Source organism: Boleophthalmus pectinirostris, unplaced genomic scaffold (genome assembly GCF_026225935.1).
Source record: "Boleophthalmus pectinirostris isolate CB_2022bp ecotype Guang Dong unplaced genomic scaffold, ASM2622593v1 HiC_scaffold_18, whole genome shotgun sequence".
Lineage (NCBI taxonomy): Eukaryota > Metazoa > Chordata > Actinopteri > Gobiiformes > Gobiidae > Boleophthalmus > Boleophthalmus pectinirostris.
Window position 1 is genome coordinate 29,604,168 of NW_026571133.1, and position 25,645 is coordinate 29,629,812.

General features: G+C 39.5%; 4 protein-coding genes across 7 annotated transcripts; 2 read left to right on the forward strand and 2 right to left on the reverse strand.

Moving 5' to 3' along the window:
• Position 1: 1 nt before the first annotated feature.
• Positions 2-13,910, reverse strand: setd1ba (SET domain containing 1B, histone lysine methyltransferase a). Of its 3 annotated transcripts, XM_055153423.1 has the most exons (19): positions 13,876-13,893; positions 13,428-13,525; positions 11,538-11,869; positions 11,186-11,331; positions 10,862-10,960; positions 10,332-10,602; positions 9,591-9,709; positions 8,185-9,276; positions 6,176-6,910; positions 5,927-6,103; positions 5,307-5,582; positions 5,149-5,227; positions 4,348-4,698; positions 3,018-4,238; positions 2,597-2,763; positions 2,380-2,505; positions 2,123-2,242; positions 1,902-2,039; positions 2-1,823 (listed from the first exon to the last, which is right to left on the reverse strand). In XM_055153423.1, the coding sequence occupies exons 3-19, from the start codon at positions 11,596-11,598 to the stop codon at positions 1,650-1,652; spliced, it is 5,352 nt and encodes a 1,783-aa protein (XP_055009398.1). In that variant the 5' UTR covers positions 11,599-11,869; positions 13,428-13,525; positions 13,876-13,893; the 3' UTR covers positions 2-1,649. The 3 variants fall into 3 exon arrangements, with proteins under 3 accessions (XP_055009398.1, XP_055009399.1, XP_055009400.1); XM_055153424.1 differs by lacking the exon at positions 11,538-11,869 and having other exon boundaries at positions 13,876-13,910; XM_055153425.1 differs by lacking the exons at positions 13,428-13,525; positions 13,876-13,893 and having other exon boundaries at positions 3,018-3,653; positions 4,110-4,238; positions 11,538-11,799.
• Positions 13,911-14,879: 969 nt separating this feature from the next.
• On the forward strand, positions 14,880-18,468 carry rhof (ras homolog family member F). 2 transcript variants are annotated; one of them, XM_020925344.2, is made up of 6 exons: positions 14,880-16,455; positions 16,563-16,650; positions 16,964-17,073; positions 17,301-17,435; positions 17,523-17,694; positions 18,322-18,468. In XM_020925344.2, exons 1-5 carry the CDS (start codon positions 16,342-16,344, stop codon positions 17,685-17,687), a joined length of 612 nt encoding a protein of 203 aa, XP_020781003.1. In that variant the 5' UTR covers positions 14,880-16,341; the 3' UTR covers positions 17,688-17,694; positions 18,322-18,468. The 2 variants fall into 2 exon arrangements, with proteins under 2 accessions (XP_020781003.1, XP_055009406.1); XM_055153431.1 differs by lacking the exon at positions 18,322-18,468 and having other exon boundaries at positions 17,504-17,688.
• On the reverse strand, positions 18,445-23,490 carry tmem120b (transmembrane protein 120B). The gene is made up of 12 exons (XM_055153429.1): positions 23,334-23,490; positions 22,560-22,678; positions 21,681-21,797; positions 21,515-21,574; positions 21,346-21,441; positions 21,180-21,269; positions 21,036-21,101; positions 20,907-20,968; positions 20,003-20,095; positions 19,695-19,759; positions 19,498-19,566; positions 18,445-19,413 (listed from the first exon to the last, which is right to left on the reverse strand). The coding sequence occupies exons 1-12, from the start codon at positions 23,394-23,396 to the stop codon at positions 19,297-19,299; spliced, it is 1,017 nt and encodes a 338-aa protein (XP_055009404.1). The 5' UTR covers positions 23,397-23,490; the 3' UTR covers positions 18,445-19,296.
• morn3 (MORN repeat containing 3) lies at positions 23,465-25,609 on the forward strand. The gene is made up of 6 exons (XM_055153430.1): positions 23,465-23,937; positions 24,040-24,210; positions 24,292-24,449; positions 24,532-24,691; positions 24,783-24,967; positions 25,065-25,609. The coding sequence occupies exons 2-6, from the start codon at positions 24,066-24,068 to the stop codon at positions 25,146-25,148; spliced, it is 732 nt and encodes a 243-aa protein (XP_055009405.1). The 5' UTR covers positions 23,465-23,937; positions 24,040-24,065; the 3' UTR covers positions 25,149-25,609.
• The last annotated feature ends 36 nt before the right edge of the window (positions 25,610-25,645 follow it).

Sequence of the window (25,645 nt, forward strand, 5' to 3'; positions counted from 1 at the left end):
GTTGATGGATGTATTCAAAATTGCTTTATTTTCTTTTCATACATTTTGTTATTAGTTGTAATAAATAGACATGAGAACAGGCAATGTGTGGTTCCTCTTCTCATGCCAATTCTGCATCTTTTGCTTATTTAAACTTCACACTGCAAACAAATGTTCATAGAATTTACAACTGAAAATAAAAAACAAAGCTTGACACAAGCTGAATTTCCTGCTACCAGCTCTTTTGCGCACCTCATTATGTTACAAAGATCAGAGCTGTTCCTTGTAGCATTTACCAAAAACAAAAATATATATATTTATATCATATTCACAGTTACAGTATTTACATGTTAGAATTACAGAGCAAATTGGCAGAAAAATGAAGACGTTTCTACAAGAAACAATCTCTCAAAGGGAAGTGGAGGCTCCGTCCTGTACACCATTTGAAACTCTCAAGATTCCTTTCACAGTTCCCTGAAAATATTTTAAATACGCAGTCTTGTCTTTTAAAAAAAGAGGAGGCTTAAAAATTCTGAATCCTAGGAAGATAAAAAACATTTATATCTTCTATACAAGTCATATACACAATATAAACATGGGAAAAGGCAAAGCCAATGTTGAGCAGTGACTGACTTGGTCTAAGGAGGGTTAGTTCAATGCAAAGCACAGAAGTGCATTCAAAAGCTCTTCATAATGAGCTCAGGGAAACCGCTGCGCAGAAACATAGAGGTGCTGCAGTGAGAACTAAGGACATGGACCAAACACGCAGTACATGTTAATACTCACACAACCTACATTTTATATGGCACATAAATAAGTACTTTCTCCATTAGGTCTGTTTTACAGTAATTTAGAATGCTGCCTTATAGAAGTCAAAATTAGGTAATTCAATCTTCACATTAATTATCCACATGATTGGCCTTGTACACTGTGGCCTGAGGGGGGCAGTGCACTCACATTCAGGTCATAAATACTCTCATTCACACGCTTTCAAACAAAGCCACAGAAACAAGCATGATATTGCCAAAACATAATTAGAAAATACTGGAATAGCTTTAACACAACGTGTTGCTCGTCTTTTTTGCATAAACTATTTGGGAAGCTGCATGATTCACTGTTAGCTGGTGACAACATGATATCCAAAGAATCCAAATTTTAGTGGCAGGACAGGAGGATTGCATTACTTGATTTTTATAAGAGGTAGAAGAGACAGGATAAAATTCCATAATGGACATCAAAACTTCACTGTCCAAGAATGAGCTTCTAACAGATCGCCACCACAGAGTAGATATTTTCTTGCCGGTTTGTGCATCTCAACTCTATTAAAAAGCTAAAGATGGGTCTTTGTACCACATGGTGAAGATAAAGCTCGATAAATGGAAAGGCAGAAAGGGACAAATCTGGAAGGAACCATGCTTGAATACTGGATGTAATGATGCTGAGTGAGGGGATGTTGAGCTTTTTGTAAATTATGGGTAAAAGGTAATATATTATATAAACTATGCATTTCAAGAGCACCATAAATTGTAAACACTGAGGAGTTTAATGGGTGAAGAAAGCCAGACAGGCACATACCATGTCCAGTCAAGTTCTCACCACTCCTCAAAAACTCCTCTGTAGAAGTTCAGGACAGTGCCTTAATGTCAGGGGCAGTGTCGAGGCTGTTAGACTTAATTCAGTGTTCCCCGACAGTTCTCCGCACCGCACAAACAGGGAATCTTTTCATCCTCAATGGGGAACTTGTAGTCGTATGTGATCTCCTCATTGACGTTAATTGGCTGTCTGGAGTAAATCACAATCTTCTTTTGAGACTCCACTGTGATGACCTTCGCATAACAGTTCGGCTGAAAGAAAAGATCATAGTTAAAAAGGCACTTGCAATGCACCAACAATGGTCAGAGAAAGGTAAAACAGTTGCTTACATTACAGCTGTGGTTGATAAAGCGGGCAAAGTTGCCACACTTGGTTGCATCTATAATTGTATCATGATCAACACGAAACATATAGCTGCTACCAATTCCCTCCTCTTCATAGCGCTTCTCTCGCATATCAGCAATGACCTAAACAGGAGAAATTGTACTCATAAAAACATACAGAAATCTTAAAAGTGAGCATCACATAAAATGGAATAAGGCTTTCTCACCTGTCGGATATTTTGTCCAACATATTCGATAACCATTTCATCAGCAGCAATAGGCTCCAAAGCGAACAGACCCCAGTCATGGATGTGCGACTTACAAAATCGAATCTTTTTCTTACGGAACTGAAAATCACAAAATTAGGCTTTAGGTTTGATTCTAAAAGTGAATACATAAAACATAACTATAAAAGCTATATTAATCTGTAACAACTAATAATCTAACAAATGTAAACTTTAAGCAAATACAAATATGGATTCACCTTGAGCTGGTTGAACTTGAGTAAGTCACTGTCGCAGGCAAAAGAGGACAACAAACGCCGCTGCTCTGATCGCCGCTCCGAGCCCGCTCTGGTAGAGGCATGGACCTGAGCAGGAATACTCATCCCCTTAAAATAAATTTAAAAAAAAAGTTAATTCTAAAACAATGGTTCTCATTGACAGATTATCCACAACCTATCTATATCTATATCTTTTTACCTGTGTATCAACTGGAACCTCCTCTGACTGAAGACGTGTACTTTGAAGGTATTTGATCTTGTCTTTTTTGTCGATTTTATAGTATCCTTCACTTCGTGCACAGCCAGTCATGTGATCCCTCATACCATCATCTCTGCGCTTTTTCTTCACTCCAGGGATGTTAGTAGGTGCAAAGGAGTCAAGGAAAATCTCACAAATCTGACAGTCAAATCTGAAAACAGCTTTATATACAGTACATACTCCTACCACCAGAGGGAGCTTTTAGAGTATTTGCAGCAAAATGAACAGGGTAGCCACTGTATATACTGTATACTGTATATATTAACATTTTCAGTCTATGGGTAGCCATCACAGTACATTGTGAGTCAAACAAGTCATAAGAACTACCTTAATAACAGCGTGGAGCAGCTTTAAAGGATATTAGGATGGTTGACCCACAGGGTGTCATTCAGCCAGTCGTTGCCGTTGTCCTGTTGCAGCATCTTCTCATAGGTGATCTTCAAAAGTCGCACATCCTCTTCATCAATTCCTTCATTCCAGATGTCATACAGGATGGTCATCTCCTCGAAATCTGACCGGGGTTTGAAGAACGTGCGAGGGGGTGTTGTGACAGGAGACAGGCTGCCCAGCAGCAGCTCCTCCCAGCCCCTGCGCGCCCTTCGAGTGGGCTTCACTATGCGCTCCTCATCATCATACGACACAAATCCATCTTCAGGAGGTATGACCATTTGAGGTTCCACCTCGTCTTCCCTAAAGTCCAGAGTGGTGCGTTCAGGGGACTTACTGGACAGATATGTCTCCTGAAGGACAGACTCTGGGATGACCTTAAGAGACTCTTCTGCTTCAGAGGCCATTGGGGTCTTCCTGGCTTTGACTCTTGCAGCCTTCTTCTTGGATGATGCAGAGTCAGATGGAATAGGAACATCCAGTGACAGAGATGCAGAGAGATCCTCACAAACAGAGGAGGTCTGATTTGGCAGAGCACTGACAGGCGGCTCTTTGAACACAGGACCATCATCAATGCTGGCAGAGGATGTTTTCCTGTTGAGGCTTAGTGCTGTGGGGTCAGGGAACACAGGGGTGAAGGTTAAATCTCTTCCTGGTGTTCGGGGTACACCAGCACTAAGAACAGGAGACTGAGCAGGGTAGGAGAAAGGACTACCAGGAATATGAGGGGAGCTAAGCAGCAGACCGCTGCCGGTCAGCGGAGCGTCACCTCCAGGCGTGATGGGCACCGTGTCGGTGCTCTGGGACTTGCCCAGACTCCGAGCTCGCTCCAACAGGTCCCTGCCTGGTGTACGCGGAGTATCCTCGTCTGTAGGGAGCCGAGGCCGCTGGGGGAGGTCCGGCAGTGAAGCAGGGGGCGGGTGAAGGAGGGAGCGCCCCTCCAGAGAGGGGTGAGGAGGAAGAGGGAGGTGCATTAAAGATGCTAGGGGTTTCGGGGCAGAGGAGTTTGACTCTACAGATGTTAGTTGAGCATCAGTGCAGGCCACTTCCTCTGGTTCAGCTTTACCTTTGGGTTTTGACTTTTGGTCACTGTCCTCCACGATGCCAGTCGGAGTGGGAGGCCGAAGGTTTGCTTGAAGTTCCCGAGACCCAGACTTCAAAGTTGTAATGTCACCACTTATGTCTCGCTCGTTTTCTAAAGAGAAACATTTTCTTATCTTTTACCATTAATTATTATCAACTGAAGCCATCAATACAGAATATAAGAAAAAGACAGGACTCACTGACATGATTTAGATATTTACCTGGGGCAGGTGATGGAGGTCTGACTTTCTCCTCTGGCTCTTCCATGGGACTGGGTGGTCTGCATCTGGTCTTGGCTGTGACCTCCTCTTTACTTTTGTGGTCTTGCCTGTCCTCTGAGAGATGTCCCAAAGGAGAGCTTGCTGCCTCTTTTGTCTCGCTCTCATCATCAGAAGAGGTTGACGATGAAGAGGAGGATGAAGAAGTCTTTCTACTGCCGTCCTCGACCTCACTTCCTTTATCCTCTTCCTCCTCACTTTCTTCTTCCTCAGAGCTCACCTCATATTCAGAAGAGTCAGAGCTGTCTGACCCAGAGTCTGAGCTGGCTTTAGACATGACGGATTGCCCCTCTTCTGTGAGATGTAAAGAAATCATCAGTTATCTTGAGATAGATAGGTGTTTAGGGCAAGGATAGATTTTTTATACATTTAGATTAAAAAAACAACATACGTCATGGAGACAATGTTTAAATGAGGAATAAATGCGGTGATGATGTCATTACATTTTCCACTTCTATATATTTGATAATCGTAATAATCATTTATAATTATAAATCCAAGCCTGAAAAAAGGTTTACACTACACAATACATTTTAAAAATAAAAATACAGTTACACATAAAATAAATGATGAACTGTTGGGGTTATAAAATACTGTTTGGAGAGATGTTGAGCTTTACATTACTAAGCAGTAACTATCAATTGTTTAAACAAGACTACGTGTTCTAGTACAAAAATGTATTTGTTCATTCAAAATATTTATTTCATAATTCCTAATTTTTATTATTTTCTATGCATTTTTTACCTTCATCAGATGAATCTGAGGATGTGCCCTCAGTTGATGACTCTCGCTCCTGCTCTTCATCACTCTCATCTTCACTCTCCTGACAAAGACAATAGCCAGCACATCAGCACCACATCAGTACTACAGTGGAAGACAGACATGATATTGAGAGGTCCTACTTTATTTGAAGAGGCCTGCTTGGCCTCAGTTTCTTCTGGCTCCTCCTCCCGATCAGACAGAGACTCCTCCTTCTCCGAGGTGTCTGCCTCCTCTCCTTCACTGTCCAGTTCAAGAGGTCGAGAATGCCGTCGCTTTGCTGCTGTGCTGTCCCCATCCATTTTAGACTCATCAGTGGGTTTACTTTCATCCTCAAGCTCATCGTCCACTGGAGTGGAGGGTCGTGCGCGTTTGCTTTCACTTGCTGCAGCAGCGTCAGGAGGACCTTTTCTTTTCACCTGAAATCACAACACTGATGTTAAGAACCTTGTTTTGGTTTTATATCTGAATGCAGATACAGATACTGGTATCGAATATCAGCGTAGATAAGTGAAACATTTTCTGGAGCGGGTATCTGCTTTAAAATATCGGTTGAGCCAATATCCTATTAGGTGTTTAATTTAATGTAATATGACTTGTAACAGGCTGATTTAGTCCGAGAACATCTCATAATGTTTGAAGTTTTATTCATATAAAAAGGTATCAGTTAATATCTTATATAGGCAGATGCTTAAAGTCTAAGTATCGTATCGGAACAAACAAGTGGATCAGTGCATCTCTGGCTGATACTTATGGAGCTTACCTTGAAGGATGGCAAACGGATAGCTCCTCGCAGACCAATGCTCAGGCCCATCCCTTCGTAACCTAAAGCTTCACCCTTGTTCCAGTTTTCCAACAGACTGGAACCCATTGTCTCTTTAGGTTTAGGCTTGGTTTCTTCTTCTTTACCTTCTGCTCCTTTCACTGGTGTCAACGATGCCTGTATAAGAATATTTATAGTATTTATTAGTATATAGTAGCAGGAGTAAACACTACAACACTATCAATTTACCTTAGCTGAGCGCTCCTTCTTATCCCACCATTCGTCAAAAGCTCTGAAGGCCACCACCTCTACCATTTTGCGATTAAGGTCCCTTTTCATGATGGCCTTAAGTTCTTTGACTATGACTAGCAACACTCCATCCACAGTAGCTTTGTGAGGATCATCCTTTTGGGAATCATATCCAGGAGGAGGAACTGTTGGATTAAACTTTGGTACGCTAGCATGCTGCCATGGTTGCCCATGTGTGCCTGCTCCACTCATTGGGGATGCACTCATGGACAAAGGGGGGTATGGACCTCCAAAGGAGCTGTCCATGTAGTGTGGGTAGGAATATGGCCCTCTTGTTTGAGCCATGCGACTCAGAACCTGCTGCTGCATCTGAAAAGACATGGGGACAGTGCTCCATTGCTCCCATCTTAAACAGTTCATGAGCTCCATCTGCATGAGAGGAACCATGCCGTGGGGGTAAGGACCCATGTGAGGCAGCATATGGTGGGGAACTCCATGAGGGTCAGTCAGATGTGGGTGTCCAGGGACACCAGAATGTGGTCCGTAGTGGTGGTGTGGGATGGGGTAGCCTGTCTGGTGCAGAGGAGGGAAGCCGGGAGGATGCAGGGCCAGTGTCTGCATTGGCGACATAGCAGAGTTCACCACAATGCCTTTGCCACAGTCCCCACTGGTGATGGGTGTATTGGGCATCTCATCGTCAGAGATTTCCATATCTTCTCCCGACGAATGATGGCTCTAAGAAAAAAAGAATAGTCAGAATATTGGATGTCAGTTGAGAAGACTGATTTACACACTATTTATAAACAAACAACCTCTTCTGAGCTCAGAAGCTAAGCAGAGTTTGGCCTGTGTAAAATGTGTTTGTGTCCTTAGACAAGACACTTGTCACCCATTTTGCTTATGAATGCGGTAAGTGGGTGATTGATTTGTCCTGGTCAGATTGACTGATGGCACAGATTGACAAAAGCGAGGCTGACAATCTACCCCAGGCAGTTAAGGTTATAATACTAGCTTACCTCTGCCAAGTATGAAATAAATGAAGAATGCATGAAGCTGTAAAGTGATTGTGTTTTGAAAAGTGCTAAGACTTTTGTATTGTTATTATCAGGCCTGGGCTCGAAAAGGTAGCAAAAGGCTCATCATTTATATATTAATTCTTATTATCATTATATACTTAAACAAAAAGCACATGTGATACACTTTAAAGAGACATCCAAATGTTTTTTTAAACAAACCTGTAAAACAGTTAAATTATGTTTCCCCATTAGATAAGGCTATTTATTTTTAATGATTGACAACCACAAGCTTTTTGTCTGACCTTGTTTTAAATCCCCATCATTATTAACGGTAGTAAAGAAAAGAAAGTACAACAAGCACAGTAAAAATGAATGGGAGTGGTGTTGTTATCCAAATGACCTGTTTGCACTGTTTGCTTTGTGGTACGTTGAAATGTGAGACAAGAGGCACTTTGACCAATCCTGGCAGTGAAGCTTGTAAAACCAGGAAGTGTGGGTAAACAGCCAAACTACGCTTTCCTATGTATATGTGCTTTCAGAAGAGGAACAAAACATTTTAATTTAGCTAGAGCAGATAGATGCTGTGTAAATCAAGCCATCTTAAATATTAGATACTTTATTTGCATTCAAACATCCACATATTTCTGTATTAAATGTTTCATGGAATCGACTATCTGTGATAAGTATTTTTTCGATGTAACAAAGTAAGCATTTATGTCATTTACGAGTTTAAAGTTTAACTTCTCTCAAGCAAATGACTACACAAAAAGAGAAAGTCTTCTAGTACTACTTCTGAAACTAGACTCCACTTCCTGTATCTTTCAAGTGTGTAACTGCTAATACTTCACAACAAAAACAGTCAGGCTGTGTTATTGTGAGAAGCCATCACAGGAAGTATGATAATAAAAAGGGCATTTCTGTTATGTATAAGCAGTTAGCATGTTAATGATGTAGTGCAAAATGTATGAAAGATTTTAAAAGCAGTTTTCCTACCATGTCCATTTTATCTGTAGGAGTGTGGCCTCGATAATGTCCATCTTTGTAGTCACTTTTGCTCCTCTTGTCCCGTATGGGTGAGCTGATTCTCCTCAGGAGGGATGCAGTTGAAGGGATGGGCTCATCATCATCAGAGTCCGGCAGTGGAGTTGGACTGATGTCCTCCAAACCGGTGCTACAAGGCCGAGAGTTCTGTTGGCCACCCTGAGAGCTGCCTGTGAAGGGGGGAATAGGGGATAGCTGAGAGGATGACGATGAAATGGGACTTCCTTCCATCCGAACCTCTGTGTCAGAGTCTCGTTCTGCTAGGAACGGCAGTTTTGTCCTTTTTTCCTTTAGAAGCATCTCAATCCTGGAATCCAGACTATTTCGTTCAGAATCCATGTTTGGGGAGCCAGGAGAGGGGCAGCGTTCTGGGGTTTGGGGAGGTGGGGTAGTTGGTTGTGCAACAGGTTCAGGTGGGGGCTCAGGTATAGGGGGAGTTTCTGGCCGATCTTTGACTGTCACAAAGTCGGAAGGAGCTTCCGGAGGTGGCTGAGGTGGTCTAAGATACTCAGTCTCTCTCTGGACTGGGTGATGGAAAGGCTCAGAAGGAGGGAAAGCCGGGGGCAGAGGGGTCTGGTAGGGGGAAAAGGCTGACTTGAAGCTGGGTGTAGGTGGGGTAGGAGTTGTATAGCTGTATGATGGGGTTGATGGTGGGGGCTCAGGTGGAGTGACCTGCTGCTGCTTGTAAGGGGCTTGTTCTGATGATGAACTCCGGTACATGTTGCTTCGATACTGAGGTCTCTCTGGACGACGATTGTAGGCATCCTGAAACTTGCTCTCGTGTCTGCGGGATTTGTAGCCTGCTGAGCTCTCAGCCCGGTTGGGTTGATATGCAGGTGTGGACTGTCGAGAGGAGTAGTTGGAGTCTTGAGAAAAGGGTGTACTGGTCTGGCGAGGGGTGTGAGGTGTTCCCTGGGACTGTGGTGTGTCCTGCCTTAGGCTGGAGTATCCCGCCTCTGATGACAGAGGAGTTGTGGAGTTGCTGGGTGGTACTGCTCCTCCAGTAGCGTTGCTTTCAGACAACCTCCGAATGGGCTCACAAGCCTTAAAGACAAAGACAACACATGGCCAAACATTTTTTTGTGATTCTTTGTCTTCTTTCGTCACAAAAAGGAAAAGGACAAATTAAAATAAAACTCCAAATTGTGCACATCTCTGCGAGTTATCTCCTCCATATTCAGAGAGAAAGAATAATAATACTGTATTGCTTCCCACCTGCTGCATGGACAAGGTGGATCTCAAACTACATGTCAGCTCCTAAAATATTAACTTAACAACAATTGTTATTATCTAAGAGGAAACTGCTCACTCTCCAAGATGTTTAAAATGTATACATTTCACAATGTAGAAGAAATTACCAAAATGGCTTCTGCAAGGGTTCGAGGGGAGACTTTAGCCTCCTCACCACCAACAGGTAGGGTCCGTGGCGTGTAGCTGCCATTCATCAGAAGTTGAAAGTATCTGAGGCGATTCTCACCTAAAAAAATATGTATAAAAATTATGTATGAGATTCTGCACTAATAAACATGAAACAGCTAACTTTTTACAAGTAATATGTCAGTGTATTTATGTTAACAATATAAACTCAATCTATAGATAACAGATGAAAGGTGGTAAATCAATTGGTTTATCAAGATAATTTTTAATTATATACTATACACAAAACTTAACAAAGACAACCAAACATAGCAGATTACTTGTAGTACAATTAAATTTGTATACATTTGTTTAATTGTCATTAAAATGACTGACAACACATCATTTTATCTATAAATAATTTTCAGCAAATTATAAAAAGTGCTAAATATTGAAAATAACAACATTTTTATAGATTGTCCCATTTATTTATATATATATTATACATCTGACGGAAGGCAAAAGTGAGATTTATCTTGATAGTAACATGGCACATGTTATGAACATGGTATGAAAGGGGACTGGTTGTTTGTTTATAAGTCTGAAATTATGCACAGTGGGAGTATAACACAGCACCCTCTGCTCTGGGCTCATGGGAATGAGTTCAATTTGAAAGAAATTTAATTACCTAATTCCCAGGATATATACATAAAATGAAGTGATATAGTGGAATTATTGTTTACCTTTAGGATCCAGCTCCACGTGGATGATGTTTCCCATCACAGAGGTGTTGTGCAGCGACTGCACGGCCACTTTGGCTGCTTTAACGGATTCAAAAACAACTTTGGCAATTCCCAAGTGCTTCTTGTTTTTAGGATTATAAAGAATCTCAACCTCCTCAATTTCCCCAAATTTTTTGCACATGTCTGTCAGAAATCCTTCCCTTATGTTATCATTCAGTCGAGCAAATGTTACCTCCTTTGGAGGTACCCGCCCAATGTAGCAGTCATCGATCTGGAAAAAAAAATAGTTGAAAATGTAGTCACTGAGGGAATGAAGAACAGGAGACAGACAGCAATACTAGAAATACACTTGTCACACTTATTTGTGTTGATTAATTAGCTATTGCCATTAACTAGGACTTTTGTTGCTGTCATACTTAGAATTCTACATCACTAAGATGAGTGAAGGGGGTGTGTCTGCAACTTTTGACAGCCCCTTTCCCACAGGCAACAACTGGCATCAGCTTTGCCCAAGGTCATGAAAACTCTACCTTAAACTTGGGTACAGGTAAGTCGGTCTCTTTGTACTTTGTCCATAGGCGACCTATCCTTGGATCTCGAACGGTATCCACAGGAGGTAATCCGGGGTTCTATGTTAAAGAAAAAGAGGATGACACTGCTGTTATGCGTCCCAGTCAGAACTCATATCCCATGAACGTGTTATGAAGCTGATTTACAGAGTTCGGACACAGCTTTCTATTGCAATGAACTCTGTCGACACTCCGCGGGGCCATGGCACTACAGCCCCGCTGAACCCATCATGGAGGTCGGCTACTCTGTTACTATTGTAGCCGCTGTAAATGCAGTCCACTTACGGGCATGCTGAAAGTCTGCCCATCATAGCGATACAGTTTGTGGGAGCCTTTCTTCAGAGCTGGGTCAATAATCAACTTGTAACTTCTCCAGTGGTGACTCCGCTTCTCTGTCGAGCCAGAATGACTGTCCATGCCGTTCGCCAAACCTGAAACGAGAGCGACGATATCCAGCAGTAAAGCAGCGGCGCTTGACACGGTGCCGTTAGCAACACTTAGAAACAACTAAATGCAACACATGCATGTTTTTAATGTAATGGAGATTACAAGAATCACACGCTGTGGGATAGCACGCATCCCAGTTACGGAAACAGCAGAGAAGGTTTGGAGAAAGAGGGAAAAAGAACAAGCTTACTTGAACTCTGTTTTCTGCCATGGTCTTCGTTCAATCTGTTTCTCTCCCCTGGCTTGGACATGATTCGTCCAATAGAGCGCTATCTCTTTATTTGACGAAAAGACAAAAATGCTTTCCTTTCGCCGCTTACATTACATGGTTTAGCTTGAAGAATACTGCCTCCTTTTAGGCGAGAGCCAACACATATTGTGCCTCTGGTCTGTAGCTTCTGTCTCTCCCACAATACACCACTAGGCTTATCCTCCTGATACGCCAGTCGCACTTTCGCTACAAACAGTTTCGTTGCTTTTTGGTGGTTGATGCTGCGACTGCAGCGTAAAATGCCAGAGAACCTGAAACGTATTAAATATTTATTCATTGAAATTAATTTTCTGGAACTTTGTGCTAATTCTCGTCGATGTTTGTGTGGAGAATCTGCTTTCTGGATTAACCAATACACAGCAAGTAGCGTAATATTTGGTTAAATACGTGTATTTTTCGATACGCACGTTTACAAAACGACATGAAGATAATCGTGACAACCACGGATGAGGAAAGTCAGTGGCTTCTACTTAATACAAGAAGAAGAAGCAGGCAGCCACTTCAATGTTGTGAGGATGGTTCAACATAGGCTTTTTAAGATTGTATGTACGCTAACATAATGTTTTATGATGTTTCCCTGATCGGGTTGTTTTCTTACTTAGATCTCCTATTATATCGCCTAGATTATGTTCATAGTTTAGACTACGTGTAACAACGTAGATTTGGTAACATCTTCCCATTAACAAGGACATATGTCTTGCTCTGTAGACTATCTTAGCACACGTGAGAAGCCTTGTAATGTCATTTTTACGTTGAAGTGATTTCTTTGTCAAATTAAAGTAGGTTTTGTTTGACATGTCTGGTAGGCTTTGCACAGTACTCGGGCAATTGGCTGGTTAATAGAGGCAGTGCGGCTGGCCAATCAGAAAGCAGCAGCAGAGGAGCTGACTGCTATTAGAGGCACAACTCAGAAGTCCTTCAACAGAGAGCAGAGAGAGGGGGCAGAACGCTCTCGGCAGCCATTTTCCTGAAACAGGACTCATGGCCTATATGGGTTTCCTTTGTTCCTAAAGGGATCTTACATTTGACCTTCCTTGGACTATGATAAAACTATGATTCCTCCCTTTAAAGGATTGAGAAGAAGGAAGATAGCCTAATGTAATGGACATTTTGAACATTTTTCCTCTTCTTGGAATCCATCTTTGTCTTAACTAGGTCATGGCACACCCATAGCCTATAAAAGTATTTCTTCTTCTTAAGTGAACATATAAAAGTGTTAAATAAACTACTTTATTCTTTTAGGAATCATTATTTCTTAAGTGAACACAAAGTAGGCCTAAACAAAATATGTGGAGGATTGTTGGCATTTGTGGCCTTGTAGAATAGAGATGCAATAAGTAAGTCATTTTTTATTCTTAATAATGTATGAAATTTAAAGTATATAAAGCATGCTTTTGTGAAATGTATTTCTCTGTAGAACATTAGTCAAATTAACGAAATTAAACTTGTCTGTGCTCTCTAGTCTGAATAGTCCTTCTGGGTTTTAGGGCAGGTTATAAAAATACAGTGTGCTGTTATTTTTATGTGGGTTTGCTTTAAGGGCCTAAATAACATTTACACTGTTCTCTCAACAACAGGGCTTCAGCAGTATTACTCTTCCCTTGAGTGAGAAGACAGCCGATACAGGCTGCCCTAAGTGTAGGCTGGCTGCAGACCACTTCAAAACCAAAGCCTTCAAAAAGGTAGTCTTTTGTAAGTAGTCGCATGGCTGTCCCCAAAACGCTATTCCAGTGTTTTAGAGAGTTTTTGCACTCCCAGTTTGACTTCACTTGGACTGAAGTCTGATCCTCCACATGAAACATTGCCTACCTCTGCTTTTTGAAGCACTATACTCTGGAGGCCTAAACGCAGGCACAGGAACATTTGCAGCTTCATCTTCCTTTTGATAAAGGGTTGGATGATATCGCCTGGAAAAACAAGAAATCCATTAGCACAAGAGATATGAATCTGAAAAAACAAAACAACTTCGACTGGTGGCAGTCTGGGACTATGCTTCTTTCCAAGTCTCATCTAACTGAGCAATATACCAACCACATCTGCTTGAGGACAAGATTACAGACAAGCAGGCTTTGACTGTTAACATTTCTTCCATTTACATTAACAGCATATAATTAAATGGAAAGGTAGGCCTAATTATTTACTACCTTATTGTCTTTGTTTCAGGCATGGGTTTATATAACATATGGATATGAAAGATAAGTTTAAACTATATTTCGACTGTAAAAACGTGTTCAAAAAGGTCGTGGTGGAAACTTACTCATGGTATTCAAAATAATCCCAAAGATTTAACGGCCAAAATCATTTAGAAGTGATTTCTTGTCTATTTGCCTGCATCCAAAAAACCAATGGAGGTGTACCAACCAACTATGAACATAGGTTTCCTTGATTTTCTAATTCTCAAAATGGCTACTTCAGAGACAAAGGACAGCACTGTGCTCCAAAATGTTACTGCGCCATTACTGGGTGAGGCTCGCTTCGCACTCGATGAGAATGCGCTATGGACATCTCGGGTGACTGGGTGTAGATGTGCAAGAAGGGGATGTTCGTTTTATGGGGACTTTTTGAATCAAGATTTGCTCTAATTTACATAAAGATAAAGGCATAAAAGGCGATGGGGAAACGGTGACTTGGTTCAGTGGACTTGCTTAGTTTGATTCGCCTGGCAGCTACCATAGACCGTATAAACGGCAACTCCGGGAGTAATCCGAGAGCTCTGGCCGGTTGCCATGGCAGCCATGCTGCCATATAAGGTCATCAGGAAAACGCGCTTGACAACAGCGACAGGAGCCCCTTTGTCTGACTTGCCTATATGAGAAAAAAATAATATCATGAGGCATGCTCTTTCGTGCCAAATATGGCTTTACTGTTGGCGTTATTATAGTCCAACACATGACTTGCGACTTGCAAACAAGAATACCCTAATGTAAGGGTTTTTTATTCGCTGTTGAAGTGCCTAAGGAAGGCGTATTTCTTGTGGTTCGTGAGCCTTTACATTTATATCTATCTATCCTGTGGACAGGATAGGTAGCCGACTGAAAAAACATAGTCGCACCGGTTGTGGCAGATGCCAGCCAGGCCAGTTTTTTCGGTATCTCCTGCTGACGGTCGACTATCAGGAGCGCGCATTCCTGTTAGCAGGTCACGAGGAGCGTCACGAGGCATTGAGACGGGCGCAGCTCAGCCAGTAACCCCCACTGGCGAGGTGGGAGCCGACAGACGTAAATGTTACGGCAACAATGCTTACATTTAGTAGCAAATGGTAGGGTCTTACTGGATGTTTGTATTTCATTTGATCACTTGGTTATTAATAGCCTTTGTTGAAAGGGAAAACGCCCTTTCGTACAGATCTGTCCCCGGTGGTTGGTTGCGCATTACTGGACTGTCTGGAATATTCGGCAAAGAGGATTGGCCTCCCTTGTCACAGGACAACTGTCTTTGTTCTTAAGGGAAAACATGATTCAAGCGACTTTCTATGCTGTCCTTTTTTCCTCTCCCCCTCCTATACTGACAAGCATGGATGTTTTTACAAACAAAATAATTAGACTTGGCCTAATTGCATCTAATCTGTAAACCTTTCAGCCTTTATTATTTTCAGTTGTATTTGAGATCGACCATCATTACAATCCCCCCCATTTGCTGGTACATTAAACTGTAGGCTACTGGATTTTTTACTTGTTACATGGCAGCGTCCTCGGATAATTAAGTCTTGATAAATATAGGTATGTTGTGTTCAAGTCTTATTCGCATTAGTGCTGGCTATATCCTACAGAAAATGTTTAGATCTACTATTTAAACTGTTTGCATGTCTTGTGTACGTAAGCTTTCTGTGGGCTATACTTCATAATGTCTCATACTGTATTATTACCTGTTGGCTTTTAAGCTTAAATAAATTACTTGCTTTGATTAGAGATCTAAATGGGGTTGTTTTTCATCTCTTGATTTGAAAATAGGACGTTTGATGCACATTTCATAAAACAGCATACCCAAGGTTTTCTAAAGTTACATCACTGTCTTCCCCTTTAAAGGATAGGCCTAAATATAAGTCTACATTCAATAAATGTTACATCTTAATCTTTTCCTGTTGCAGTAGTGATAACATTTAGAGTCTAAAAAGCTATACATCTTATCACTAATTTATTTATATTTTTCATATTGTTCTGATAATGTGTCTTGTTTCATTTTGGGGATGGGGGCTTCTGAGAAGGCAATTACCATTTCCTCTTTCTATCTCATAAAAGCATGGACAACAAAAACCTATCTTCCCATTAAAAAACAAAACAGTATGATTATATTATAATAATATAATTATGATGATATATCTCTATGGGTGTTTCCAAGTACCAAGTAGTTTTGTTGCATTGAATTTGTTTATAATGTTTTTGGAACAGATATGAGTCAGCTGTGGGTGGGTACATAAGAGGAAGCTCAGTTACACTTTGCAATGATGTACAAAGATGCTTTCGTTGAGCAGCGTGCCTATAGGCCAAAAGAAGAGTGTGGGGGGTCATTTTGAACATTTCCAATCTAACAGGAACAGGAAGTGGTGAGCCAACCAACTCAGATACCTGCTTAAACATGAGGCTTGTCTGTTCCTCTCATTTGACACTGACTGTTAATCATCTAAGCTTTTACAAGTATATAGTCTTCTTTGTCATGTATTTAACTTAATGCCAGGCAAAAGGAGAGTCAGTTTTTCACTGTGAGATCATCTGGAGACAAAAAAATGACCCACAATGGTAAAACTAAAGCTGATGAACTTAAAATTGTGATTGTGGGAGATGGTGGCTGTGGGAAAACATCTCTACTGATGGTGTATGCCAAAGGTGACTTTCCAGAGGTAAGACAATATAATTTAACTTGCAACTTCAAAATATGTATTTATTAGATTGACTGAGCAATCATTTATTGTTTTAAGTAATAAAAGCATGTATAAACATTTTGTAGACCTATGCTCCATCTGTTTTTGAAAAATATAACACCACTATATCTCTTGGAGGAAAGGAGATAAGGCTCAACCTGTATGACACAGCAGGTATGTACCTGTACTACACTCAGTGAGTGTTTAACTATAGCAACCTTTCAGATGTTTGGAAAAGATGTTATTGGCCTTTATATTCATGCAAGTACAGCTCCATTATATTACATTGTTTTTACTGAATATGTAGTAGGAAGCCTTGTAGAGCTTGATAGTTTATCTTGTATAGAATTGCAGCAGAGTAGTGAGTGAAAAAGTAAACTGAAAACAGGATGTGGTTTAACATACACACCACTTAAACGTATAACCACTTAAAACTGTGACATTTTATTAAAGTTTAATTGATTGTGTGGTTTATTTTATTTTATAGGGCAGGATGACTATGACAGACTACGGCCACTTGCATACCAAGAAGCCAATGTGGTCCTAGTTTGCTTTGATGTGACTAACCCCACCAGTTTTGAGAATGTTCTAATAAAGGTACGCACCAAAAGCGACGAATATGTTTTAAGTGAACTTTCAAGTTTACTTTTTAGTTTATCTGTGTGAATGGTAACTGAAGGTTGGTTTGCCATGGTGCTGCATTCCAATGATTAACTTCTCTGTGGACGTTGACCCCAATCATGCACACAGGATCCCCATTGAAAACAAGATGTCAGTATAAGTCACGTCCATCTTAACACATGCAAACCCCTTTCCCCAAACAGTGGTTTCCAGAAGTGAAGCATTTTTGTCGAGACACTCCTCTCATCCTCATTGGCTGCAAAATTGACCTCAGAAAAGATAAGGAGTGTACCAGAAAGCTGAGGGTTTTGAATCTAGCACCCATCACCTATACACAAGTGAGAAGTATTTATTATTATGTGATTATTACTTGCGTGGTTTAAGTTAAAATGCAATCATTCAAAAGGTGCTTATGTTTGCAATAGGGCGAGGAGGCCTGCAAGCAAATCAACGCTGAAGTATACCTCGAGTGTTCAGCTAAATTTCAAGAAAACGTGGAAGATATTTTCAAAGAAGCCACCAAAAGAGCGCTGACGTTTAGACGGAAACAAAGGAACTATAAGAGGAAAAGGAAATGCCTCATTTTGTGAAGTTGAGGTGGTGAAAATAATTCATTGCATTTGTGGCCCATAGTTTTTGTTAGTTTGAAATGTTTGGGTTCAGATCTGACTCTGACTCAAGGTGCAAGTCAAATTTGCAGGGGAAATATTTTAAAGGTCCTTTATTACGCAAAATTTAAAGCTTGAAAGCTTTAAGCCATGTCAGAATGTTGTTACCTCAACAAAAACATACCTGAAGTAGCGTTTTGTTTTATTCACACGCTTGAGTAATCCTTTATTACAAGTCTGTCTACATCCCCAAAGCTCAATGTTCTGCTCCACCTTGTGATGTCACGTAGTGGTAGTTTTCAAATTCACATTTTCGTCTTACCGTTTGTTAAGTAGAAATGGGCAATTCCAGAGGTGAAAAAATCAAAATGATTCTAGTTAAGGTGTATGGAGTTTAAAACAGTGGAACCTTTCCAGAATTACAACATGACATCACAAGGTTGAACAGAGTATTTACAGTTTGAGAGAAGAACTCAAGACAAAATATGCAAGTTTGTATGTTAAACGTGTGAATGAAACATAACAGACTTTTAAGACTGGAATGCAACAACAACAACGTTTTGGGTGTATATCTTTTTTCTATTTATCCGAACTCTTTTTTTTTTTTTGTCTGAAGGGTTACTACTACACTTGAACCAAGTGAGAAGCAGCAACATCTTTAACAATAGCGCCCACTAGTGTTGAATAAGATGGTGGGCGTTTGAAAAGTGGAAAAAGTTTATAAAAATCTGTAAATGCACTTAATAATAAATCTACAGCTATGCGTCTGTTTCTTTAATGTCACCTTAAGGCAATGCATCTCAGAATATTTTGATAATTAGCTGCAACTAGTAATAGCAGTTTTATGAATGTGCAGTGAACAATTCCAGGATCCTATAACAAAACTTCCAATGATGGCATTCAAATTCATATCATTGCAAAATGTCATACAAGTAAGAATGGTACATACTTGCTTCAGTGAAAGAATAATCCCATACAGTACCAAAAACAACTGATGTAGATTCAAGTTTCATCAGGAATCAATTTCACACAATTGTGCAGATTACAATGCATTTCTAACAATGACACCTATGTACCCAGTTAGCCACACATAGGCTTCAGCATTTATGTCAGTCAGTGCCTATAACAATTTCCCCCCAAAATTCAAAAGTGTAAATATTGTTCAGCAGAGAGAATAATGAAATTAAAAAGGAAGGAGTCACTCTCAGTCAGTTTCCCTGATGGTGCTAAGCAATGCTTGAGTTTTAGCACTTGACAAAAGTATTACAACAGAATTGGGTAATCGAAGGCAATTCATTTTCTGTGAGCTTGTTTAGATGCATACCATTTATAGATAATTATGCATTGAACCACATTCTTTTCCTTCAGTTCAGCTACCTGGGGGGCATTTTTTAGTGATTGACAGTGCAATACCAATATTTATTCAAAAATAAAAGCTGCTGGACAGTAACTTTGGCTTGACGCTGCAGCCATCATCAAACTGGAGTCAAACTACTGGCTTCAATCAGTCTCCAGATGAAATCATACTGTGAAGTGATTGTGCATTCTTGATTCAAAGTTACTTGTCTTGAAAGAAGGGCTGAGTTTATCCTCAGTCATTTTTCTTCACCTCCTCAGGAGATTTCTGTATTTTTTGGTGAACAACTTTTAGGGTGGTGAGGAAGTTTCCCAGGAACAGGACTAGAAATGTCAATGCCAGCATAAAAACCTAGAAACACCATTTTGTTAGGTTGACCCAAATTATTAATTTTAAAATGAAAATTAATTTCTTTCAAATTGCACACATCTTTACCTGCCACTCTTTACAGTCCTCATGTTGTGCCAAGCGAAACAAGGTCACAGAGTTGTAGAGCTGCCAAAACTGTAGAGAAGGGAAGGCATTATCTTTCATAATGTCACAGTACACTGGGCACACAACCACATTTAGACTTGTAATATTCTGCCAGATATGTGCTAAAGTCACATTTATAAGCTTTAATGTGAACTCACGTGGCCAAAGAAGAGGAATGGTAAGAGAAAAGTAAGGCCTCTCCACATCCAGGACTGGAATCCCTCTGCAGAGAAATAGAAGTGTGACCTTGAGACAAACCCTGCACACTGCTGGCCTGTGTTGTTATCCACTTATATCACAAAATGACCGGGCCTTTATGATGGTTAAAGATAACTCTAGGCTTGATTCTCAAGTTACATTACACTTAATGGTAACAACTGTTTCTCTTGCTGCCCTTTAGCCTATATTTCCCACATGGTGTTGCAGATGGCTTGAGAGTTCAACCAAAAATAGATAAACAACGTACCCACTGTGAGATCCAATTGATTTCTCTCCCCAAGAGCCCGAAGTCTGTATAAGCAGCCACTCTGGTAATAATACTGCAAGAACTGTAAAAAGCCTAAAAAGAAAGGCACAGCTGACAGTTTTTTTTAGATGTTAGGAATACATCTGCTTATATGTGTTTTGGTGAGATTTCTTGCAAGATTTTTTATAAAGACCAAATTGTATCTCTTGCAAGAATTTTGGACCTTAGTTCCAGATTTAGTGCTGTATCACAAATATATCACAATGACTTCACATATGATCATCAATATGTGCCCCATGGGTTGTTTATAACCTTAGTTCTGCATTTTCATAAGCATCTTAAAAGTTTGAAATACATTCTCACTAACTACTTTCAGATTAACCTTCACAGAAAACAATATGCCTTTATTCTGAAATTAGGAGATATGCAATCAAGTTAGGAAATTTACAGGACATTATTGGAATATTCCATAAAGACAGCATGTCCATTGTATTCAATGGCATTTAAGAATATTGCGATTCTTATTTGTTAATCTATATATGATTACTACAGGAAAAGCTTTTGAAAAAAATTATGTACCAAAAAATAGACATAGTTTAAACTTAACAAGCCGTACTGGCTTGACAAAGCCGGATCTCGTTAGATCTCAGAAGCTAAGCAGGGCTGGGCTTGGTTAGTACTTGAAAGGGAAACCACTTTCTTTATATGTCTGGCACTAACATAGATAAATACTAATTTAATCTTTTTTAATTTTAATCTTCATGATTATTTATGTTTTGATTTGTTTTTATTATGATTTTAATGTATTTCTTATTCTGTAAAGCACTTTGAATTACTTTGTGTACGAATTGTGCTATACAAATAAACTTGCCTTGCCTTGCCTAATTTAAAAAAAACAACTTACTTTGATAAATAGAGAATGCTAGAAACTGGCTTCTGAACATTTGATACATTGATCCCTCTGGCCTGCACAAAACACAAGAGTTTTAGCATCTTACATTTCGACTACTATTACAAATAAGACTCTACTCACCAAGTAAGCATGACACCTGAGAGAAAAGTGGAGACATAATGGTGAGAGACCCACCACCCTTTTATCCTAAAGTTTAAAAAAAGCAAACTGAGCACTTCACAGTAAACATTACTTAGAAAGATTTTAATTTCCACCTGTACAAACCTAGAGCCATTACTCATGAGAATGCTTTCCCTTATGGTCAAAGTGCAGTAGTACCATACAAGTAAAAAGTTGAAGATTTCATCAGTAACACTAATGAGAATGAGAAAATCAATATAAAACATTGGTACAACTTTTCTACTCAACAGTGTGTTGATAATAAACTTACCGATAATTTAAGAAAAATAGGCATGTTATGGCTCCAAACAGTAGAATTATTGTGAGATAAAGCTTGAATTTCTCATACTCATCTTTATAAGCAAATCTGTGTAAAAATGGTAGTTCTGTTATTTAATACTCTGTAAATGTCCAATTTTATGCAAATTAAAAGGTCATACTTTGCCTGATTACTGAGAAGCGTAACATTTACATTCCCTAGAACCAAATTTAGGTACAGGCTGAACAAAAAAATTAATCACAGTTAACAAAATTCCATATAAAAAAAGTAACGATAAAAAGCCAAGTCTGAGACAAAAGAACAAATCAAGATTAAAGAGTACAAACCCATTTTTCTTTGGCAAGTATGCTTCCATATCAAAAAACACATTTTCTCGGTCTTTGATTTGGGTTTGAATCTCGGTTAGGATCCTTAGGTCCTTCTCATCAGAAGTTTGAGCGGACCTGGGAACACACAAAATTATTTTCATATGCATATTATTATAACTCTTCATGAGAGAAACCAAACAAAAAGCAGTATACTGATTTGATACTATCTTTACAGACAATACAGCATCTAGCCATCTACTACTAATTACTAATAGCACTGTAGTAAAACTCTTCACTTGTTGGCATTCCATGCATACGGCCATGCTGACTGTTTCCAAGCTGCTGTTTTCAACATAACGTTACAAAAGTTGACACAAAGACAAGCCCAAACCCTTTTCTGAACCTCAACTATTATAGAACAGCAACTTATACAAACTACATCTAGAAAGCCTATTGCATTTATACCCTTGTATTGTAGGCCTATATTAAAAATATTTTTTTGTGTTTGTAACAACATGTTTTAAACTACTAATTAATATACACAAGCAGAGTAGATCAGAGACAACACAAAGCTAATCAATTTAACTAACTAGAAAATGAAATCTATTGGTAATTAAATGTCTTTGAAGTAATTTATGAAGTAAACTAATGAAAAATAGTGAGGGAGGTGGAGGTGCATCCAGGTAAAAGTCAGCAGGGTTAGGTCCCTGGATGGAGGTCTGCAGACAAACTCTCTTGAAAACACAATTAGTGGTGAAATACACACAAGATGTAAAAGCACACAAACAGACCGTGGCTCTTGGTCAAATACAACAGAATTGTTCACTAAAACTGTTGAAAACAGATGAGCATGCAAGAACTAAGAGGCAAACACCAGAAATTAATCAAACAACCTACCTTTTTAAATTGTATTTTATATCCTTTAGACACTTTCTCTGTTTGTTTATTGCATTACTGCATGAAGTCTGAAGACTGGTGAGTTCCTCGAGTTTCTGTCTGTATATTTTGTGTGTTTCCTAGAAATGTAGCAAATACAAGTTTTACAAATAGTTTGCATCAGGTGTTCTGTTGGCAGTTTAGCACTACCTTAATCTTTTAACATATTCAGTGTAAAATTAACATTTCATTTAGGCCCAGTTTTTAAACATTTATCGCTAAACGAGTCACCATCTCAATATACAGACAGGTGAGATCAAAGAAGTTAAGCTGTTTCAGGGCATGCTAGCATGAGATAGCATGCTAGAACATTAATGTGCTGGCCCAAAAATTTTATTTTTTCCCATATAATGTGAAGCATAGAACAACAAGGTACCTACTAAAACTACAGTTATTAAGTAAACAAACAACAAACAGTGCGTTTGCATTAGCAACTCATTAGCGAGCTAGACATTACTTTACCAACTTGCTAAACCGCATAAAAAAAATAAAAAAAAGTCAAGTATATGAATGCTAATCTAAACAATAAAAATCAGTTGTCTTACCGCATCATTGTAGTGGCTGGAGTCTATAGGAGACTGCATTAACACTGAACTAGTGCTATGGATAAATGATTGGCGAATGAGCCAGTCAGCAGCAGCCGCACTAACACTTGCTAACCTACTACAGCTGTGATGTTCACGATTTACAAGACCCAAATTCAAATACTGTTCATGTATTACAAGAAAGAGTCACCTGTAATTGTTGATATTCTTCATCAAGTTCCTCCCATTCCGTTTGAAACTTGGATTTAGACATTGTAGTAGAGGAGCTGAACAGACACGGACAGCACAGCCGGGATTGGGATTGGTTTCAGTCCACTCAGAATGCGATTTTGCCCGGGCCGCAGTGCGCATGTGCAAAAGTCACCGGTGTCATGCCAAAAAAAAAAAATCAAAAAAATCAAAAAATCCAAGACAGAAAATGGTAAAAGTGCACCTTTGGCCAGTTACAAGTGTCCCACAATCGACTGTGTCGATTTAAAAAACAAAGTGATTTATTGTGAATCTTTTAGGCTATATGTGGAAAAAAAGTTACGTGCACTGGTTTAAGCAGTTTCTGATGCGAAGGAAATTGCACAAAATGAATGCAATGAATGCAGATTAACTAATATCACACTCTCAAATGGCGGTGAGGAGCGGTTATATTTTAAAAATGATGTTTCCATATAAAATCACCTGATACTCAAGCAGTTCCGTTGCTAAGAGACGATGTATGCTTCCCACAGAGGGACTCTCCAAACAGCAAGCTAACAACATTTTCGAGGAGAAATAGCGTCGTGTGAGGTCTTTTTTGTAGGGTGAGTTATAGTATTCACCTAGCAGGACAGACTTGTGAAGGTATTGTGTTATTTCTTGATTGTAGTTATTGGCCTACTGTAAATGTGTTATTTTACTTTCAGGAGTTTCGTTGACTTAAACCCTAGTCATGCAGTATTTGCGACCCAGTCACAAAAAACAGCCACTGTCAACACTGTGGGATAAAAAGGCCCAAAAGAATGGACTGAAGAACACTGTTTATTCTGTCTGTGGAAACGAATATACTGGAGAATGGCAGAACAACAAGAAGCATGGTGAAGTAGCCTACAACCTGTAAACTCAACAGAATTCATATTAAACTGCAAATTAACTAAAAAGATGTTTACATCCTCAAGGCAAGGGAACTCAAGTGTGGAAGAAGGCTGGTGCAATTTATGATGGTGAATGGAAATGTGGAATGCGTGATGGATATGGCACCTACAGCATTCGAAATCCACTATCCAATGAGTATACAAGAAAATATTGTGGAGAGTGGAGAAATGGGAAAAAACATGTATGTATATGTATACAGAATGCTACAGCATTTATACTATACTTTAACATGTAATTCGCTGATCTTTTGCTTGGCTCAAAAGGGTTTTGGGACATTCCTCTACAACTGTTCAGAAGTTTATGAAGGAGAGTGGAGTGAGGATACACGTTGTGGGTGGGGAAGAATGTACTATGCCAATGGAGATATCTATGAAGGAGAGTGGTGGAAGGACAAGAGTCATGGCAAAGGCATTATTCGATGTGGTAAAATGCTGCATTTTTGTTTTGTAGTAGTAGTAGCAGTCTAATAACTATGATTACACTTAATTTCAGAGTTTGCATTTTTGTGTCTAAGCAAATGGAAACTGGTATGAAGGTTCCTGGAGAGATGGAAATAAGAATGGCTATGGGAAGTTTTTCTACTCTGACAAAGGGCAGCTTTATGAGGGCTTTTGGTTGGATGGTACAGCAAAATGTGGCACACTGGCTGATTTTGGGAGAAGCGAAGCTTCAAGACCACCAAAATATCAGATTCCACAGGTAATGTTGAAATAACTGCTAGCAGGTAATAGTTTATTTGACTTATGTTATGTGGAAAAAAATAACAACTTGTTGTTTTGTTCATTTTCATTTTTAGCTGCAGCTAGTGGATATACAGATAGTATTGACTGAAGCCCAATCGGCCTTCAAGGATCACATGATAGCAGCCACTCAAGAATAAAGTCCCATCAAAAAACTGGAATACAGAGGTCCCTATTGTATGTTTTTCTGCCAAAAAGAAATTGTGTTTAATGGGTTCCATAAGAATTACTGTTGTAAATTTCCCAGTAACTGTTAGTTCAGTAGGAGTTATAGTTCTGTTTATTTAGATCAGGCATTCATAGGCAGCTGAGGGGTCCTTGGGAGCACCATGGTAATGCTGTCACTGTTACCATGGTGATGTTGTTACTTGTGGACTAACTGCTGTAGTTTTAGATCTTTACCTTTAACCTCTCTAAATCTGTGCCTATGATTGTTTCTATAATTGCTATGTAATGTTCTGATACTAATTAATTAACTTTATTAACTTGATTAATTTACCTGATTGCTGATGTAAACTGTTTAACTGTTACTGATTATGTGCGTGTGTAACTTCAGTTAGTAATGATTCAAATGAATGTTCCTATAGATTACCAGATGAAAGGATAGATTAACAGACAGCTAATAAGATTGAAGACA